Source organism: Anabrus simplex, chromosome 1 (genome assembly GCF_040414725.1).
Source record: "Anabrus simplex isolate iqAnaSimp1 chromosome 1, ASM4041472v1, whole genome shotgun sequence".
Classification (NCBI taxonomy): Eukaryota; Metazoa; Arthropoda; class Insecta; order Orthoptera; family Tettigoniidae; genus Anabrus; species Anabrus simplex.
Window position 1 is genome coordinate 972,414,894 of NC_090265.1, and position 22,506 is coordinate 972,437,399.

General features: G+C 38.8%; 1 protein-coding gene across 1 annotated transcript in view; it reads right to left on the reverse strand.

Annotated features, from left to right (window-relative positions):
* The window catches only part of Lar (tyrosine-protein phosphatase Lar), a 2,342,166-nt gene that overhangs the window by 91,531 nt on the left and 2,228,129 nt on the right, over nt 1–22,506 (reverse strand). The window contains exons 20-24 of the mRNA XM_067136814.2: nt 17,827–17,996; nt 16,644–16,915; nt 12,174–12,392; nt 8,038–8,319; nt 4,012–4,228 (exon numbers count right to left, since the gene is read on the reverse strand). Of these exons, the coding sequence (XP_066992915.2) occupies nt 4,012–4,228; nt 8,038–8,319; nt 12,174–12,392; nt 16,644–16,915; nt 17,827–17,996 (1,160 nt within the window). The remainder of the gene's footprint in view (nt 1–4,011; nt 4,229–8,037; nt 8,320–12,173; nt 12,393–16,643; nt 16,916–17,826; nt 17,997–22,506) is intronic.

Here is a 22,506-nt window from a genome sequence, read left to right on the forward strand (position 1 = left end):
TGTCCGCTAAGAAATGTTTTCAATATTAAAACACACAGAGTCAGTGATAACTCCCTTCCCATTACTTCAGGGTAGACAATTACAACAAAAAATTTTCTTGATGTTACATCACCGTATCTTAACCTTTTGCACTCCTATGTCGAATGCGGTTCGACATTAAAATATTAGATTTGCGCTTCGATGTCAAGCTCAACTCGACATGACAATATCTCGTACTTTCAGCGCTTGTATGGCGACTGTGCCGTGTTCTGGTATTGTAGAGCTATCTAACGGTCTTTGAGAGAACATGTTTTCCTATTTACAATAGTTCACGGGAATTGTGGTAACTTTTTAAGCTCTGTTATTCTCGAATGTTTATGCAAGTTCACAGATGTTGTTGTTTGAATGTAAACATGGCTTCTGCTTCGTCTTCACTCATGGAACTGGATATATTAGAACAGTTAGTGGACAGTGATAGTGACGATGATGAACCAATAACTGACTTGGATGATTTATTAGTGAATATAAGTGAAAGTGAACAAAGTGATAGTGATAATGAAACCGGAGGTGGTGATGCTCCTCCATACCCACAGTGCAGAAATTAATTAAGAGTGGAGCAGGAAGCATACGCTAAGGGTAATGGAGTTCAAAAGGTTAATAATAATTCAGTGTGCACTCTCCAAAAAATGAAAGAGAGGCAAAGGACTAACAGGAAAACACTCATCAAAAGAGTAGGGTTCTTATTCATCCTGTTTTTCCCAGACAATGACCTTTTTGATAGAACGTCCCATGACCTGACTTTTTTCCCAAATGTTGCACTTTTTCCTTTTGTAAGTATCCTTCCTAAAACAAGTGCATTAGGCTTATGGAATTTATTCCATTTTAAATATGCATCACTGCTGGTGGCAGATTCATGAAATTTTGTTAAGAAGTTCATAATTCTGATGACAATGCTCATTTTGTTTTCTGCATGCTTCTGTTGGTAGTGTTACAAACACATGAAGATTGGTTGCTACTCAGTGTTGTACTGTACATACTTTGTATCATGCCAAAATGTAAGTGCAGATGTAACGGTAGGATTAATAGATGACAACATGGAATGTACATTATGCAGTGCTAAATTTTGCATTTCACATGGAAGGCGGTCAGACGTAGTCAACCACATGGGAACGAAAAAAAACACTAAAGTAGTACTGTTCAAAATAAAGCTTCCAACAGCAGCATGTGACTGAAAACTGAAAGTGAAATGGAAAAACAGTTATCACTCACTGACAGCCCGCCTCCCGTAGCGTAACGGTTAGTGTTATTAGCTGCCGTCCTCGGCGGCCCGGGTTCGATTCCCGGTACTGCCAGAAATTTAAGAATGGCAGGAGGGCTGGTATGTGGTTCAAATAGTACACGCAGCTCACCTCCAATGGGGGTGTGCCTGAAAAGAGCTGCATCATCTCGGGTTGAGGACACGAGTTTACTTACTTACTCACTGACAGCACAGGAAGCAACCTTCACTTATCATAGTGCTGTGCAATCACAGCTTTAAGTCAATGGACTGCACAACAGCCATCATGAAAAACTTTTCAACGATACATTCAAATGTTCTCATACAAAGTGCAAGGCATCATTTGTGGCAAATCGATCAATGTACAGCTAAAAGAAGTACTCTTCATATCATTGTTGACTGACTCATCCAACCATTTGATGATGACGATGATGCTTGTTGTTTAAAGGGGCCTAACATCTAGGTCATGAGATGAAATGGAATGACAAATTAAAAGTCCAAAATCCTCCACTGACCAGAATTTAAAACATGAGGACGAAGAATGAATGGATGGACTTGCGCTATGCCATGGTGCTCCTCATATAGTGGGTACTAATCACAGGCAAGCCAGAACCATGGTGTCGCTCATATAGTGCTACTAATCACAGGTACTGTAAAAGCTAGCAATGTACTCTTTTGCTACTAATCACAAACCTATTTGGTACCTAACATAGTGGTACTACACACAAGTAAAAACCACCCATGGTGTTCCCCACGTGGTGGTACTAATCACAAGTAGTTTCATGGTTCTAATACAATCATCCCTTGGTCGCCTCTTACGACAGGCAGGGGATACCGTGGGTGTATTTTTTGTCTGCATCCCCCACACACAGGGGGTATGTGTTTGGTCCACGAGAGGTATTTTATTTCCCTCAAGTTTACCGGCAAGCTGGTTAGGACCGCCCTATCCACCACCTGGGGCGTGCCACGTGGGAGTATTACCTCTCCCCCTGCTACGCCAGTGAAGTAGGTTCGTGGCCAACCATTTGGATATAAAGTTAGTGCCTTTTGTGGTAAGATGATATGATCTGGAAAGAAGTGTGTGGGTCAAGGAGTTGGAGTTAGTAAATATAGGTGGTGAAACTTCAGAAATTCAGTTTTACATTTTTGAGGTATTACAGAAGTTAAATCTCCTTGAAAAGGTTATTGCTATATCAGTTGACAACATGAATATGAACTTAGCTGGAGAGAAGAGGAAGGGAAAGAATTTTTTGTATTCTAAACTGCAAAAAGAAATTGTAAATAATTTAATTTCATTGGTTGTCTGGCACATGTGATTTATAATGCTATGCAGACTGCTGAGGACTGCTTACCTATAGATGTTCAGTTTATAATTAACAAGATTTATCAGTATTTTCATATTTATTGTGTTGGAATTTAAGAACTTAAATCCTTTTATGAATTCACCAATATAGAGTATAAAATATTTTTTATTAACAAGCAAAACATGGTGGTTGTCTATTCTCTCTGCAGTCCAGAGAGTTGGACATTTTGCCTGCATTAAAGTCATACTTTCTTTCCAATGACAAATGTTCTATCAGTCTCAAAACTTTCTTCGAAAATCCTTTTTCAATTACATTCCTGCATTTCCTTCCCTGCCAACTGAAAACCTTTTCCGATATTTTCCATTGCGTTAAAAAGCAAGATATGATAATTATTGAAGTGAAGAATGAATTAAATACATTAATAGAAAAGTTCCTTACCTCTACTGTGGAAATTAAATTACAAGAACCCAAAAGCGAAGGATACATACTAATTGATAAGTTTCAAACCTATGCAATAGATTTCTATGATACCTCCATTGAATATGTTCAAGAGTGGTGTACACCATTTCTCACACCTCTTCAGACTATGAACTGGATCAGCTCGAAGGGAAAGGAGTCTCCGATGTGGAAAAACATACGAGAAAGCTACATATTCATAGAAATGGTGTCACCAAATTTTAGTATGAATGAAGAAAACTTGTTTGATGAGTTCGCACGTGTGAAAAAAATATTGTGAAAATAAGTTTTGAGTGTAGGGTGAACTGAAGAATCAAAGTATCAGTGACAAATGGTGGGAAATATTTGCTCATTTTACTACACAGGATATAAACACTAACAATCTGGGGGCCGATGCCCTTCGATGTTAAGCCCCTTAAAACAACAAGCATCATCATCATCATCATCATCACTAACAATCTGAAATACTTGATATGTTTTTGTTTGGCTCTGCCAGGATCCAATGCAGTTGTTGAACATGTTTTTCCATTAATAAATGCATTGTGGACAGATGAGGGAAAATAGACTTACGATTGCAACAGTGGAATATTTAATCATTGTAAAGACTCATTTTAAGGATTTGTCTTGACTTCCATGCCCAAATATCTTAAGAAACAAAACTTCTTGATGAGGTTCATAAATCTGATAAATATTCTAATGCAACATAAACACAAACTTTAATCAGGTATGTTCTGAAATTTTGTTCTTGAAATCATTGTAAGTGTGATTGTGATGCATGGTGAATTTAATTCTATTTTTTGCATTTCTAATGGTTCTCACTTTTTTACAAAATATTCTAGTTTTTCAAGTGAAAAATACAAATGTCCTGCTTTTACAAAAAAAATTACGGGAACCCTACAAAATTAAGTGGGACATCTATCTCATTTTATTTCAAAAATAAGAAACTGTTGTAAAATAACTTAGTATTAATCCACAAAATGAAGAAGCTGTACGTACCTGCCATTTGTGTGGTAACAGTAATCTTGGTTGGTGGTCGGTACTGATGATCAGTTGGGATAGCACTAACATTAACATTGTAAGTTGTAAAGGGTGAAAGCTCATTGATGGTATGGGAACGAACAGAAGGTTTTAACAAGACGGTCTGCCTAGGCACTTCTTGGGTCTGTGTTATACCTTGAGAATCAACAAACTCCTTCACAGCATCATACGAAATCTGTAAAATATCGGATGCAAACTATGAGATAAAACAGAATTATACTAAGAACAAAAAAATAGCATACATGGATTGAAAAGATAAATGTGACTTTGTAAGTGTACAAAATATAATAAGAGCTCATTTCTATAAATAGTAGTTTGTTTGTCCAGCCCTTGTCCCGTTTCCCTACGGGGTCGGGTATGAGGTGAGATGACTTTGTCGTGGCGTTTTTTTTTATGACCGGATGCCCTTCCTGACGTCAACCTCATCAGAGGAGTTAATGAGAGATGAAATGAATGACGTGATATATGATAGTAGGGAGAGGGTGAAACCCGGTGCCGGCACATAGCCTACTCCTGTCGAATAGCACCAAGGGGTCTGCTCAAGGCTTAACGTCCCCATCCGACGGACGAATCACCATCAACAGCGTCATATGCCCTCACTCCATATGAGCACTGCGGAGAGGTTTGGAATTTAATCCAGGCTTTTGGCACGCAATCTAGTGATTAGAAATTGTATACCACCACCTCCCCTACCCTGCCGGCCAACATTCTGATGGTGAAAATTTTTTCGACCAACGGGACTCGAACCGGCTAACCTCGGTGTTAGACCGTTTAGACTTCAGCGCCTTAACGATCATGGCCACCAGGCGGGCTATTTCTATAAATAGTAGTCATATGATAAATTTGACAATCTTCAGTAAAGGAATAAAACTCTCACTTTGTTAGTAAGGAAGAAATCCTCACTACAAATTTCCTGAAGTTTATCCTAACAAGTTAATGTTTATGCATCAAATGTGCTTGTTCATTAAACAACAGTGTTTGCTATCCATCTTCAGGTAGTAATTGTTGGTTAGCAGATTCAATATGAAGATAATGTCCACCCGATTCAAGAAAGAAACCGAAAGAATGATGACTTGGCGATCAGTCCCAGCTTGGAGGAATTTCAAATAAATCACATGGCAACCTCCAATCCCCGGGAAATAATGAATCTCAGAATTCAAAAGGAAGACAACTTGGACTCAGACAATTATCTGTCTAGGGTGAAAATGAGGTCCATACCACCAAGAGAACCTCATTTACAATCAAAAGATTTAGGACAGACGAATTCAAGGTCAACCAAGCAATTGTGGAGAAGTACCAGAAAGAGCATGAATCCCTGGACTCATATGAACCAGAAGAAATTACAAACAAAATCCAAGACACAGCTGGAAAAGAAGAGAACATCCCTGGTGGAACAATGAATGTGACAATGCACTGCACAAAGGTTCTGAGGAATTCAAAGAACAAAATTCTCAAGAATGCAAAATGACAGTATGAAAGGGAAAGGGAACAACTTGACCAAATTGAGGAGAAGTTTAAGAGAAATAACACCAAGGAATTTTACAGAGTTTTAAGAATAAAATGAATGTACTAACTCCCAGGGTTCTGGGTTTCAAGAATGAGGAAGGAAAGCTCTTCATGACCAACAAGAAAAACTGCAAACACCTAGCTTATTATTTTCAAACTTTTGAACTGTGACCCCCCAGGAAGGACTTGTTTTTGCACCCCCCCCCCCACACACGCACACACACAGAAAAATTGTACAATTTGCATCCTCCTCACAACAAAGAAATCAAGGGTTTAATTAAAGAACTAAAATCAACAAGGCACCTGTAAAAGGCTCTATCATGGCAGAACTGTTTAATTATGCAGACAAAAATGTTGTTAGACAGCTGGAAGGACTTTTTGCTCATATTTGGGTAACTGGAGAGATCCAAAAGGAATGGAAGAATGTTCTAATTCATCCCTTGTACAGAAAGGGTGATAAAATGGATGTCAATAATTACAGAGTCACCTTGCTTCTTCCCATCGCATACAAGATATTGTCGAAAGCATTCAAACTAGGGCAGAGGTCCACTTGGATAAACAGTTGGGGGAATACCAGGCAGGGTTCTGAAAGGAAGTTTCATGTCCATAAAAAAAATGTTCCCCCTCAAATCATTGATTAAGATCAGAACAATGAGGAGAAAACTGATGATTATGATCTTCATGGATTTCAAGAAGGCCTACGATTCAGTGGTCCATGAAACTCTTATAAAAATTCTCGGGGAGTTTGGAGTCAATGATAAATTTCTAGCTTTGATCCAACAGTCCCTCAAAGACATGTATTCATAAGTTAGTTCCTGGGTGAACTGTCAGAAATATTAAAAATTAAAACAGAACTGACAGAGGGATGGCCTCTCTCTACTTCTGTTCAATTGTGTTCTGGAAAATGTCATCAGAGAAGGGAGAAAATAATTGTCAACAAATAATATCCAAAGTGGAGTAAAAGTAGGTTTCAAAAACACTGGTATTGCATTTGATTACCTGGCCTTTGCTGATGATGTAGTGATCCTTGCACACAACATCCTAACAGCAGCGAGACAAATAGAAATACCATAAGAAATAGCTGCTAAGACTGGCCTAAGGATCTCATCTGAAAAGACAATGCACGTGGATTCAACTAAAATGGACCTTATCTGCAAAATTGAAATGGTGTACGAGAGTATCCACAAGACTGATAAATTTAAGTACCTGGGCGAGATCCTTTCTCCCAATGGCAATTAAAAAAAAATTGCTAGCAGAAAGAGCGAGGAAAATGGAAATTACCTTTAAACTGAGGTCCATATCTATCTCCTTTCAGATAAAACTGAGGCACTGCTGGTAGTCAGACCAGAATTGTAGTGACATTAGTCAAAATAGATGATCCCACAATTGAGAAAAAGGAAGTTTCTCAGGAAAATTTTAGGAACCAAGAAAGTGTCAAAGGGTTTTTACATTCCTGCTGAGATCCAATAGGGAACTGTATGAGAGAACAGAGAAGACTGTCACCACAATCAAAAAAGAGGAGGCTGACCTTTTATGCACACCTAACGAAAATGAACCTGGACAGATGGGCGTATAGAATACTGTCTCTTCAGGGAAATTGGAAAACTCATCCCCGTTGGCTTTAACAAATACACAAAGATCTAAAGGAACGTGCCATAAGCCCCAAAAAATTCAGGAAGAAAATTGCAGATTTGAGGGATAATCCAGAGAGACATCCTGTTAAATCATGCAACATCTTCATGGAAGTGTGTCGCAAGAGAAGCCTGAGATTGAAGAATCTTTGGCTACAATACAAAGAAAAAGGTATAATTAGATGGAGATCTGAACAGTCATCAATACATACAAAACCTTTGAAGAAGGGTGGTGCCTGAGTTACAAGAACTCTCTCCAAATAGTGAAAGTGTTTTTCAACAAGATTGTGCACCATACCACACATCCAAAAAGGTCAACAAATTCTTTGAGGACAAAAACAGTGCTCCCTTTGCCTGGCAACTCACTCGATGTCAACCCCATTGAAAATGTATGGGGTTTTTGTAAGAAGAGTATGGCAAAACTGCAGAGATCAATGCAAGTGAGCATGATATCTCTTATCAAGGTATAGTTTCACAATGAAGAGATCAAGAATATTCGTGTAAAAACTGGTGGAATCCATGCCAGAATGTGTCAATGCTATTTTGAAAAACAAAGGAGGTTATGTAAAGTATTAAAGTATGACTTTATGTAATTGCAGAAATTATTTTCAATAGATTTTATGACTTTTATTATGAGAACACTTTTCTACATCTTGTTTGGATTCATTTTTATGCTACTGTGGAGAGATGATTTATAGTGTTTCTTGTGTTTACTAAGCTATGTGAGCATACGGTACTAACAATTAATAACAGTCTCAGATCAACAGAGTATTCACAATATTTTGAATGATATGTGGAATCTTATTTACATATTGTATTTGGTTTTACTTGAAAGTCACAAGCCTACCTTATAATTAATGGGGTTAAGTCGAATGGGAGGAGCCCAAGAGAGAGTCATACTGTGAGTGCTAACATCATGTGCTCTAAGATTTAAAGGCACATCTTCAGGTTTAACCTTCACAGTCACTTTCTCTGATAGTCTTCCCAAACCCGACTTGGTGCGTGCAGCAACTGCTATGGCGTATTGAGCATATTTCTCCAAATTCACTAAGTCTGCTGATTCTGTTAGACCCACTACTTTCTGCTGCCATTCATCAAGATCTTCTACTGCTGTCATGGTGTAAAATATCTGGAAAAAATAAAAAGAGAAAAGTTAAATTATAAGAGACTCTTCTCAATTATTCAGTGAGAGTTTAGAAAGATTTATGCTGGAAAATATGAACCTTATGACTTCTATTAGGAGAACACTTTTCTACATCTTGTTTGGATTAATTTGTATGCTACTGTAGAGAGATGATTTATAGGGTACTTATATATTTACTTTTTATTTATATCAAATTAAAATTGATTGATGGATTGACTGACTGACTGACTGACTGATTGATTGATTGATTGATTGATTGATTGATTGATTGATTGATTGATTGATTGATTGATTGATTGGCTTTATTCATTCTGGCCATATTAAGGATAATTAAGTTCAAGTATGTATGTATGTATGTTTAGTCCTCAGCCCGAAGACTGGTTGGATCCTCAACAGCTCCACCATCAGCTGTCGTACATGGCCTAGGCATCACTAGGGAAATGAGGACTGAGGTAGTTTCCCGTTGCTTCCCTCACCGAGCCAGAAGTTGCTATTACATATCAGTCCGCCAAGCCCACTGAAATGCATGCACCAACTGACCCTATGAGCAATATTTTCACACCATTCATAGCAGGGACTGGCTGCAGAAGGAATGGCATTACTAGCATCACTAATACCTCAGTCACTTTCATATTTATTTATTTATTTATTTATTTATTTATATATGTCATTTTGTATGCAATCTACCAATGTGTTCTCACACAGTAAGTCACAGCTCTCCATCTGTTTCCTACACGCATATACAGTATACAGGGTCTCTCATATAAACCCAGTTCTTGATCCATATATATATAGGATAATTAAACCAAGAATATTATATATGTATACAAAACAGATGGAGAACAATGATGATTAAGCGTGCACGATTTTTACGTTACTGATATTTATGCATCCCAGTGATTATGTTGCATGTGATCGATCACATTCGGTATATTTTCCTCGTTATGTCCACTAACAAACTCTCTCGTCGATATTCGAAGGTGATGTCGGAGTCGATTAGAAACACTCATCGACTGCTGTTCCATAAAGATAAATGTAAATGAAAGAGGAAAACATTATTTCATAAAAATGCATAAATAACGTGTCCAATAGCAGTTGTTAACTGATAAAAATACAAGCTGAAGTAAATGATTGCTTAATTTGAATGATAAATACTGCAATTAAGTATGGGATACAACTCAAGATATGGCAAAGTGCATCATTGATTTCAGAGGTTAGTTTCGTGTTTTCTTGCATCTGATTACATTTTGGAAAGGTATGTAAATTTATAGCGAGAAGGTTATAATTTCTCTACTGGCGCTTGAAGTATGGTTTCATCATAGATATCATCCCTGTTCTACCAAAACGGCGAAAGTTAAATTGCTCTTCCTATCCATTATTTCCCTTAAGACTGGTCACGCCTTCCAGCCACATATTGATATTCGGTCCATCAGAACAATTTTCATTGAGTTCATTTTCCTATGTGCGTGTGGAAAGGAAAATGAACCTTACTGTACCATACTGAAGGAATGTATGTTTGCATGACATTTACCCACTCCTAGAGTGTGATGTATTTAAGGTTCATTTTCCTTTACACACGCGCATAGTAAAATGAACTCAACGAAAATTGTTCTGATGGACCGCATGTCAATATATAACTGGAAGGCGTGACCAGTCTTAAGGGAAATAATGGATAGGAAGAGCATTGTTACATTCGCCGTTTTGGCAGAACAGGGACGATATCGTATGGTTAAGTTAAGTTAGGTGATGCCGTTTGTATAAGAAAACTGAAACATTTGCCACAAAATGCAATCGAACATCTTCGGTATCGTTTTCTCGCTATGTACACTTGCGAGCTATCTCGTCTACATTTGAAGGCAATGTCGGAGTCAATAAGTAATACCTATCGGTTGCTGTTCTATGAAGAAAATTCGAAATGAAAGAGGAGAACACGTTTTCTTAGTAAATGTGTAAATAACGGGGCCAATAGCAGTTGTTAACTCGTTAAACATAAAGTAGTAAAGGCTGAAGTAAACGATCGCTCAATTTTAATGTTATATACAGAAATTAAATAAAAATGTGGCGCACCTCAAGATATGGCAGATTACATCACTGATTTCAGAAGATAGTTTAAGTTTCCTCACATCTAGTTAAATTTCGGAGAAGCTATTCCCATGTAAATTTTTGGCGAGGAGGTTATCATTTCTCTACATGCACTTGAAATATGTTTTCATGATACATATATGGTTAGGTTAGGTAATGCTGTTTGAAGAAGAAAACTGAAGTGTTTGCCACAGAAGCCTCTGGAATGATACTATAACATACACTTCCACATGGTATGGATTTTGAAAAATAACAAACAAGTAGGCCATAGTGTGGATATCATCCGTGAAAACGCAAGTTTTAAACAGACTGATTGCCGTTTCATACCAATTTTAATGTGTATAGGGTTTTTCCCGAATTTTAGAAAAAACCGATGTAACGACAGGGGCTGCCTGGCCGAAGCGGTAAAGGTGTGCTCGGTTCGCCCGGAAGGACGTGGGTTCAAATCCCCGTCAGGAAGTTGCCCCATAAAGTGCCGAGGTTACGGATAGTGGAAGCCTTTACCTTCCACTATGGCCTGTACAGAGATGACTTTGCGATATAACGACAACCGGCTATAGCGAGTAAATTTTTCGCCGTTACAAATTCTCGCTATAACAGACTTCTACTACAGCAATTTACTGAGGATATTCACTTTCATAAAAATGCTTAACAGAGAGGTACTAAGTCAATTATATCTCAAAAACTCTTTAATAATCTTTGGAATAATTAAATAAAGGAAGGGATCAAGATTGGCACATTAGTTCAAGATTTTACTGGATCACTCAGGGTCTAAATATTCACTTTTTTGTTTTGTTTTGCTATTTGCTTTACATCGCACCAACACAGATAGGTCTTATGGTGACGAAAGTCTAAATATTCATAGAATATGATATTCATTCTCTTTCTTGGATCCTACAAAATTAAGCTCCTGAAATGAGGAGATCATGTGAAAAAAAGTACATGAAAGGACTGAAGGAAGAGTGTGTTGCTCAAGAAACAATAAGGAATGCTTGTAGCTATTGTTGTTATTTTGGCGGCTTACAATCTTCTGCTTACAATGCACTAGCACTCAGTGCTGTTTGTGCTTGTACATTTCATGACTTAACAAGCCAATTCTACGAGTAGCATGAAACATGCGTCCACACAGATTGCACTCAATGGATGGAGGAGGACGAGGCTGCATCTCATGGAGTATGCGTAACTGTCATTTAACCTTTCATGCCTGCGATGCTCTTGCTCAAACAGTTCAACAGCCAAAACGAGCAATCCTTGGCAAGTTATCCCAGGTTTCAGCGTTGATGTTTGTGACCTTTATGGTTTGTTTAAGCTGGTCTTTATAACGCTTCAAAGGCGTATCACATGGTCATGTGCCTGAGGAAAGCTCACCATAAAGGAATTGGCGAGGAAGCCTGGTGTCGCTCATACAGCACACATGCCCAGTCCACTGAAGCTGATGGCCAATGATAGAGGCTTCTACACTGTTTATGCATGCTTTCTCCAGAACGGCAAGATTGGAGGCATGGTTCTCCCATTTAATATTTAAGACTGAACAAAGTTTCTGCTAATTAAATTATAGGGTTGTTGTTGTTGCTGCAGTGTCAGTAGAACACTAGGATCAGACATTTCATCTACATCACATTACTCATTTGATTCATTTCAGAAACAGAAATAATTTCTGATTACAATAAATCATTCTTGAACAGACAACACTTCCGCATTTGGTAGTAATGGATTATAAACACTCTTTGTCTCAGAAAGAGAAAATATACACAGACCTGATAGCCAATAACTTTCCCCCGGCTGGGCACTGGTTCCCACCAAACTTCAACACTCTGGTCCGAGGTGGCAACAGCCTGGACGCTCATTGGAGCTCTTACAATGTCACGCTCAGTGTGCACTGTGATCTTCTCACTAAAGGGGCCTGCTCCTTGACTTGTGTGAGCTCGTACGTGGAATACATAATCGGTATTCTCCTCCAAGTTGGTGAACACAGCCTATAAAAAACAAATACATTAAATCAACATCATGTTCTAATTAATACATTTACTTAATCATATTCTAAATATTTTATATTAATATTATCAGGCAATGATTGTTACTCAGAAGATACAGTGCAAGAATCAACAAGAAGCCATACTTATTTTTCATAAGATCTCTGTCCAGGCCTGACTAGCTATGGTAAGAAAGAAAAGTGTGCCTAACAAACTGGACATAGGAAAAAAATTATGAAAAGATGAGGTTGAAAATATAATGTTAACAGGAAAGAAAGTAGGACAAGAGTAAGTAAATATGATAGTAACTTGGGAAAATTTTTAATAATGTGAAAGGAAGAAATGAAATGGAACTGATGGTGAAGCACAATATCAGTCATATTGAGTTTAGAGCAAGTGAAAGGCAAATCAGATGAGTGATGAAGATTAAAGACCTTTCCTTTTGACAGCAAAACTTTCTGCATCAGATACTGCCTAAAGATATTGATGATGAATTGTTAGATTTTCACTGATATATAATCCAACCTCAAAACAGAAAAAACCTAAATAATTTTCTTTCATACAGAGAGACACAGTATCACTGCCACAGGTACTTTTGGCTTTTGAATTTTATCATGTTCTTTTGAAATTTTGAATGCATGGAACTTGGGTTCCAAGTCTTAAGAATTAATTGGATTAATTTGTAGAATTTATTTCTTAAGTATAAATATCATCCAAAGTTTAAAATATTTTATTTGTAAATTTAGTAAAATACACTGACTGACAGAGCAAATGCAACACCAAGAAGGAGTGGTCAGAACTTTATGCCAATTGCAGGGTAGACTGACGTCACTGAGGTATGCTCATGATGTGAAATGCGCCGCTGTGCTGCGCACGTAGCGAACGATAAATGGGACACGGCGTTGGCGAATGGCCCACTTCGTACCGTGATTTCTCAGCCGACAGTCATTGTAGAACGTGTTGTCGTGTGCCACAGGACACGTGTATAGCTAAGAATGCCAGGCCGCCGTCAACGGAGGCATTTCCAGAAGACAGACGACTTTACGAGGGGTATGGTGATCGGGCTGAGAAGGGCAGGTTGGTCGCTTCGTCAAATCGCAGCCGATACCCATAGGGATGTGTCCACGGTGCAGCGCATGAGGCGAAGATGGTTGGCGCAGGGACATGTGGCATGTGGCACGTGCGAGGGATCCAGGCGCAGCCCGAGTGACGTCAGCACGCGAGGATCGGCGCATCCGCCGCCAAGCGGTGGCAGCCCCGCACGCCACGTCAACCGCCATTCTTCAGCATGTGCAAGACACCCTGGCTGTTCCAATATCGACCAGAACAATTTCCCGTCGATTGGTTGAAGGAGGCCTGCACTCCCGGCGTCCGCTCAGAAGACTACCATTGACTCCACAGCATAGACGTGCACGCCTGGCATGGTGCCGGGCTAGAGCGACTTGGATGAGGGAATGGCGGAACGTCGTGTTCTCCGATGAGTCACGCTTCTGTTCTGTCAGTGATAGTCACCGCAGACGAGTGTGGCGTCGGCGTGGAGAAAGGTCAAATCCGGCAGTAACTGTGGAGCGCCCTACCGCTAGACAACGCGGCATCATGGTTTGGGGCGCTATTGCGTATGATTCCACATCACCTCTAGTGCGTATTCAAGGCACGTTAAATGCCCACCGCTACGTGCAGCATGTGCTGCGGCCGGTGGCACTCCCGTACCTTCAGGGGCTGCCCAATGCTCTGTTTCAGCAGGATAATGCCAGCCCACACACTGCTCGCATCTCCCAACAGGCTCTACGAGGTGTACAGATGCTTCCGTGGCCAGCGTACTCTCCGGATCTCTCACCAATTGAACACGTGTGGGATCTCATTGGACGCCGTTTGCAAACTCTGTCCCAGCCTCGTACGGACGACCAACTGTGGCAAATGGTTGACAGAGAATGGAGAACCATCCCTCAGGACACCATCCACACTCTTATTGACTCTGTACCTCGACGTGTTTCTGCGTGCATCGCCGCTCGCGGTGGTCCTACATCCTACTGAGTCGATGCTGTGCGCATTGTGTAACCTGCATATCGGTTTGAAATAAACATCAATTATTCGTCCGTGCCGTCTCTGTTTTTTCCCCAACTTTCATCCCTTTCGAACCACTCCTTCTTGGTGTTGCATTTGCTCTGTCAGTCAGTGTACTATATGTTTAATACCTATGTTAAGATTGATACTTTCATGGCCCAGGACACCAGACCTAATATTCTTTTGGGTTTAAGTCACGTGAAAGAAACTTGGTGTTTTGTGAAGATCAATCAGTCACCAATGATCTGCATTTAGGGCAGTCACCCAGGTGGCAGGTTCCCTATCTGTTGTTTACCTAGTCTTTTCTTAAATAATTGCAAAGTATTTGGAAATTTATTGAACATCTCCCTTGGTAAATTTTTCCAATATCTAACTCCTCTACCTATAAACAAATATTTGCCCTAATTTGTCCTCTTGAATTCCAACTTTATTTTCATATTGTGATCTTCCCTAATTTTTAAAACACCACTCAAACTTATTCGTCTACTAATGTCATTCCACGCTATCTCTCCACTGACAGCTCAGAACATACCACTTAATACCAATGTAGTTGGTATGTTGTTGGACATTATAAATTTTCCAGCTAACACATTTCTGGTTGCCAGTGTTTTGCCCCAGTGTGCCAAATTGGGCTCATCATTTGGTAAATAGCACACCCACCAAGACGCATGGCTAGTGCATACCGTGGACGCCGCTGCATAGGCTATGTGAAGCCACCGGCATTGCCAATGCACTATGAGAGACTTTGTCTCATTTCCAAAAATTGATGCCTGCCTGGCCATCAGATGACGTACAATTTAGTCGAGCAGCTCGTCTCCTTTCTCCCAAGTCTTCCCAGCCCAAACTTTGCGACATTTTCATAACACTACTCTTTTGTTGGGAATCACCCAGAACATATCAAGCTGCTTTTCTTTGGATTTTTTCCAGTTTTCAAATCAAGTAATCCTGCTGAAGGTCCCATACACTGGAACCATACTCTAGTTGGGGTCTTACCAGAGACTTATATGACCTCTCCTACATGTCCTTACTACAACCCGTAAATACTCTGATAACCATGTATAATACCATTTATGTGAATACCCCAATGAAGATCTGTCCTTATATTAAGAACCTAGGTACTTACAGTGATTCCCATAAGACACTTTCACCCCATCAATGCAGTAATTAAAAGGGAGAGAACTTTTCCTATTAGTGAAACTCACAACCTGTCTTTTAACCCCGTTTATCATCTGTCAGAATAAGTGCTTGTGATAGAGACGTTGCGACTGAACTGAGTTCTGCCTTGTTTCTCCATAAATGAGCAACATATCAACATACTCGTCACTGGAATACATTATGAATGAATGAATGAATACGTGCTGTGATGTGACCTGGTAAGTGTGCGTAAACACTGTGTGTCCGTTAAAATGGGACACAATCTGTCGGTACATATACAAGTTTGGAATCAAACCACTACATTACCAGTACTCAGATACCTCGTCTCATAAGTTTGGAATCGAACCACTACATTACCAGTACTCAGACACCTCGTCTCATAAGTTTGGAATCGAACCACTACATTACCAGTACTCAAGACACCTTGTCTCACCGGCTCTTAACTGATTCAACAACAAAGACAACATACAAGATGACTGCTAAAGGATTACTACTTAAATATGGCTGTTCCACATTGAATTAATATCTGTGTCAAAGTCTTTAATAATGCTTTACAGTGTTCATTTAACTTTTTACCGTTATGGAGCACATGGCATAAATATAAATTCAACTGTACTTTCTCCATAAATTGGCAACAATTCAATGTACTCTTCATAGGAATACATTGTGAGGAAATGAATAAGTGCTGTGATGTGACCTGGTAGGTGTGGACTTTTTTTTTTTTTTGCTTCTTCAGAAGTGAATCACGACTCTTGTTTTCTCGTCTCTCTCCCACAAAGAAAAACCCAAAAGAATATCATCTTTATATTTAATACAGTATTTCACCACACAATCAGACAAGATAATTTAAGTTGGGATAATAAATAGGCATACAAAGCATGCTACCATCACATGAAGAAAAATTACCAGTGAATGTGAATAAATATGATATTATTTCAAGCCTATGGTTGAAGCAAAGGAAAATCCTAAAAATTAATCTCTTTCAGGTACCTCTATTTGTAAACAGTTATAAACATCTAACAAAGTTCACTATACCTTTGTTGCAGTGGCATTTCTTTCTATGACGGTAGTATGATCAATTTTCTTGTGAAATTCCACATCATATCTAGTAATTTGGCCATTTCGATGCTCTCTACTTGGTGGGCTCCATGTTACACAGACCACATCAGGTGTTTGAAAGTGGTATGCAATATCAGTTGGTGGCCCACTAGGTGTTCCCTCTGGAGTCTGCAGGTACTTAATAGTTTCTTGGCCAAAGCCAATGTGATTCTGCCCAGCCACTCGAAATTCATATTCAACACCACGCTCTACAAAGAAACAGTCAAGTATTAATTTAATTGGAACTACATTGTCATATCCATTCAGGTTAGCTGAAAAATGGAGTTTTTTCTAGCAAGGAGGTTGGTTGGGGTTGGGGTTGGTTGGTTCGTTGGTGTGTTTGTTTGGTTGCTTGCTTGCTCAACCCTTGTCCAGTTTCTCTACGGGGTATGAGGAATTCGACAGATTGTCCTGAATCACTGCCTAACCATTGTTATTAATATTATATCAATAATGAGTGATGATTTTAACAACAAACATAGTGTTAACTTGTTAAAAAATCTACAAATTGCAACAATTTCTTAAATTTCATCAAAGTAGAAAATATGTCTTTATATGCCACATGTCCTAAGATATTCTATAACTTAAAACAACTTGATACAACCTGATATAACCTAAATTAGCTGATCACTGTATGGTTATGTAAAAATAATTACTTGGGTAAAGATAGTCATTGGGGGCATTCAGTTTAATAGAATGGTAATCTTTTTCATTAAGATAGAAGATTAAATAAAGCACCAAGCAATCACTAACTTCTAACAAAACTAGGGAAATAAAGACATTTTGAGATCATTATTCTAATATTTTTATAAAAACACAAAAACAATAATTTTAATTAGCCTCTGTAATACCATGTGTTTAATGTAAAGAGAATGTAAGATATACAGAAATACCTACATGAATCTCACAACAGTTTTCTTATTTTCATTCTCTACCTTTCCTATTCTCACCTAAGGCAAATTAAATTAAGATATATCTGATGAATGACAGTAAAATTTGGAGGATAGATATTTCATATTAAAGGGAAAAACAGAGTTTACTGAATTACATCTAAATGTTTCACTTGAAATGTAGCAAGAGAAAGTAATGAATGTATCACAGGAAAGCTAATTTATCTCACCTAAATCACTAATCTTATGATGTTGAACTGAAGTGCCTTTAAGCATCTCTTCTCTAAGAGGCTGATCCTTGATGCCATAGCGCAGTCGGTAACCCAGAAGCTCCCCATATGTTTGTGTAGGACGACTCCACTCAAGCTCTATAGTAACAGTAGGTTCATGGCCCAGAATTCTGCAACAGTAAGATATACAGTATGTAAACCTCATATTTAATTTAATTTGTTCCCAATTTATGGGTTGCCATTACAATAAAGTGTACCATAAAAATTATCTTAAACTACACTCAACTCTTTATTAACCAGGATAATGAAAGATTAAGGCTTCCCGGATAAGTAAAATCGCGGTTGACGCGCAAAAATGTAAAAATAGAACAGGCGTACTGAAAGTACAGTTAAAATGATTAATAAATTATACTACTGTATTGTTTTTTGTTAGCTTACCCCCAATATGTCGCAGTAAAAGTAGCACTGAGCACAATTAATAGATGGAAAAATAAACAGCACTTTTTTTTTTTTTTTTTTGCTAGGGGCTTTACGTCGCACCGACACAGATAGGTCTTATGGCGACGATGGGATAGGAAAGGCCTAGGAGTTGGAAGGAAGCGGCCGTGGCCTTAATTAAGGTACAGCCCCAGCATTTGCCTGGTGTGAAAATGGGAAACCACGGAAAACCATTTTCAGGGCTGCCGATAGTGGGATTCGAACCTACTATCTCCCGGATGCAAGCTCACAGCCGCGCGCCTCTACGCGCACAGCCAACTCGCCCGGTAACAGCACTTTTTGTTGAAACTAAGTCAAAGAAAAATATTCAGACTACCTAACTTTACTGTTTCTGAAAATAATCAGTCATGGTTTTCAGCTTTTGTTCCGAGAAACACTTTTTCTTTATGTTGCTTCTGAAGTTTCTCAAAACAAGTTTGTCAGTGATGAGAGCATCATCCTGGCCCTCGACGTATACCAGCAATGACTCGATATTTGCCAAGGCAGCCCCATGCGTAACTGTCTGTTTATTGTGGTTAAGCCGCAACATGGTTGGTCTGATTATGGTAAATTAAGAGTTGAATGTACATGATTAAAGTTACAGGGGAAACATTTACAATGTGATTTACATAGTCTACTAGCACAGAGTGTACAAATGATTTCTCAAAGTCTCACATACTTGTCTACTTTTACTGAAGTGGGCATATAAGTCACATGAAAATCTGGGAATTATTCCCCTACATCCCACAAGATGCTCTATAATGGTAATGTCTACTGACATTACACATGTTTTTGAAATACAGTAGCTTGTTTTGGCCTCAAAAATCATCCTCATTTCTTGATCAGTAAGCAAAGGTTGATCTTTATTGGCTTCTAATCATCATCCTCTTTTCTTGATCAGTAAGCAAAGGATGATCTTTATTGGCTTCTAATCAAACTGTGGGATCAGTGATGAAGCCCAATCTCATTTTCTTGTTCATTGTCAGGATGTCAACTCTACAAGTACTTTTGTTGATTGCAGCACAGGGTCCTTCCTCATAGATCTCCAAACTTTTAAATAATCAGGGCTGATATTAGCTTGCTCCTTATCAGATGATGCCTTTGATTGCTCAAGAAATTTCCATAATGGCAGGAATCAAGAACATGTGCAAGAGTGTCAGCCTATGTCTGCAATGAGTGCTATCCATGGCGAGCCCACCCGGGTCTACATTATTAAGCAGTTTAATCTTACTTACTATTTAAGGGATGGAAGCTATTAGTTACAAGGACATTACAACCCTAATATTATATCCACATTCAAGTTGTGGCAGGGAAGATCGGCTGTAAATGAATGTGTGAACACTTTCAGTTGGCTGACTGGAAAGCAAGTAAATCAATCATATCCTGTAAGAAAATTTGTTATATGCCAATAGAGAGAAAATTTACCAGCATAAAAATTATGGCTGACAGTACTAATAACACTTTATTAATTGCAATACCATTTTGTAATACAAGAGGAAAAAAAAAGTACAGGAAAGTAATAATCACTTATGGAGATTGTGCAAGTGATTCTGAAATTTGACAATAAGCAATTAAGGAGGGTACATCAATATCCACTCTGTTTAGTGACCTTGCAATTTTTTCAATTAGTCCATGGAATGCAAAGTTTGTTCTATGACAATGTATGATTAACTACTACTACTACTACTACTACTACTACTACTACTACTACTGCTGCTGCTGCTGCTGCTGCTGCTGCGTTTTCATTCCTTCCCTGAAGGGGGAGATGGGCCTCTTAGACGGTGACGCTGTCTCTCAGGCCGAGAGATTTGTTACGGTGAAGGAGATGTTCGAAGAAGGTCAAGGAGGGGTTGGTGGCCGTGGCCTGTACTAGGAACTGCCCCGGCATTCGCCTTAGTGCAGGTGAATGGAAAACCATGGAAAACCATTCTCAGGACAGCCGACGGTTGGGGCCATCCATGAGGTCCAGCCCTGTTCCGGCTCCGGAATGCAGAGGCGTAGAGCCGTGGCCACCCCTCCTCTGCACGGTTGGCCAGTCAGAGTGCAGATCTGTTGGACCACAGACCAGCCACGGCCACTTGAGGGCCGAGACCCACTCTGCATCTACCGACCTGTCTGGTATGTGGAAGTTTATTTTTTACTAGAAGTTGAGCGCAATTCACCAAGGAGTGGAACAATGTAAAAATTAAAAGTGTATCCAGGAATTCACGGTGTTGTGACAGACTATGCAAATTTAAAGACTGTTCTGTTATCAAAAGAGAACCCCGCTCTAAATGAATATAAACAAAGAAATTTATGCTGTACTGAATCGTCTCTATGGATAGAGGTATAATGAGAAGAGTTCCATACAGGTGTGCAGTATTCAAGTACAGATCTTACCATGCATACTTAGAGCTAGTGATAGGTAGTTAAGTCAGAAAATTATCTGGAATATCTAGTAATGTATCTGTAATGATTTCTTACAAATATGTCCAATATGTTCATTAAATTATAGATCATAACTGAATAAAACACCATAGTCATTAACTTGTGAAACAGGAGACAGAATGTTGTTATTACTAAATTTTGTAATGAAATTATATTTTCTTCCTGTTTTTTTAAAATATAATATTTCACATTTGTCATGATTAATTTTCAACCCCTTTTGTGTACAATACTTTTCCAGATGAATCTTCTTAAAGTTGTAAACAATCAAGTACTGATATCATTAAAAGTTTTTCCAGTCAGATGTAATTTTACCCCCAAATGCAGGGGCTCATAATTTAAGAGATGTGGTATAATGATCACAATGAGCCTGGTGCTGCTTCCACATATATATGTGCCTCTACGATTCAATCTCCCTCGGTCAGATCTTGTTCTCTTCCGCCTTCAATGGTATTAGGTTTGTGAGGCCATAGGAGTCTTCTTTCTTTAGATGATATCATTATTTGAGGGGCCAGAAATCTTCTTCTTTCTATGTTATTCCTGTCGTTTTGTTCCTTTGAACAAATCATCATAATGACCAGATTTAATGTCAGTCAGTACTCACATTTTGTGACATTATAATCAAACTTTCAAAAATTAATCATGGGTGAGAGTCTACTTTCAGTATGTGATCGCTGACATTAACATCAAAAGTCCCTCACTCACAAACGTCTTGGTCACAATTGCATCAAAAAAATAAGAACAGACAAAATTGCTGTGTGTTTTTGTTTGTGGGTTTGAGATCATTTTGGAAGATAATACATGATGGGGATATCCATTACAGACTGTCAATAAACTTGAAATTATTAATGAAAAGACTTTTTTTTTTTAACAAGCTGTTTTACGTCGCCCCGACACAGTAGGTCTTATGGCGATGATGGGATGGGAAGGATGCGGCCATGGCCTTAATTAAGGTACAGCCCCAGCATTTGCCTGGTATGAAAATGGGAAACCACGGAAAACCATCTTCAGGGTTGCCGGCAGTGGGGCTCAAACCCACAATCTCCCGAATACTGGATACTGGCCGCACTTAAGCGACTACAGCTATTGAACTCGGTGTATGAAAAGATTAGACAGAAGTAAGACAGTGGTGGTGGTGGTTGGTGATGGTGGTAGTAGTAGCAGTATAAGTAGTAGTAGTAGCAGCAGCAGCAGCAGCATACTTGTCTTCAGTTCAGAGGACCCCACATTCAATTCCCAGCTGAGCCAAGGCTTTTGACTGCATACGATAAATTCCCCTGGTTTGGGGACTGGATTTTTGTGTTCATTTCAATACACTTCTCTTCTTATACACACAATACAACACAGTACTAACCATCACAGAAATATGCAATATAAATAAATAAAATAGTAATGACTGTGTCTCTGTACATTGACTATTTTGGCAAAATTTTCATTCAGTTATCCGTTTCAGGTGTAATAATGATCATCTGCATATTGTTTGTTTGTCTGAGTTCTTATAACTTGAAAACTACTGGATATATTTCTAGCGAAGTTCATACTTAGAATCCACCTGTTCTTAGGGTAGGTTTTAGGGCCAATATTGTTTCTAAATCCCTGAACTGACTGGGGGTTTATATGAAACCAAAACTGTGATTTTGCACTCCCACAAAATATACACAACCAAACTTAATGGAAATCTACCTGCTTTAATGGAAATCAATGTCTAAACCTTTTTTCTCATGTGCATCATTTTGATACAAGGATTAATAAGGGAGATATCATTAACAGACCACTTTT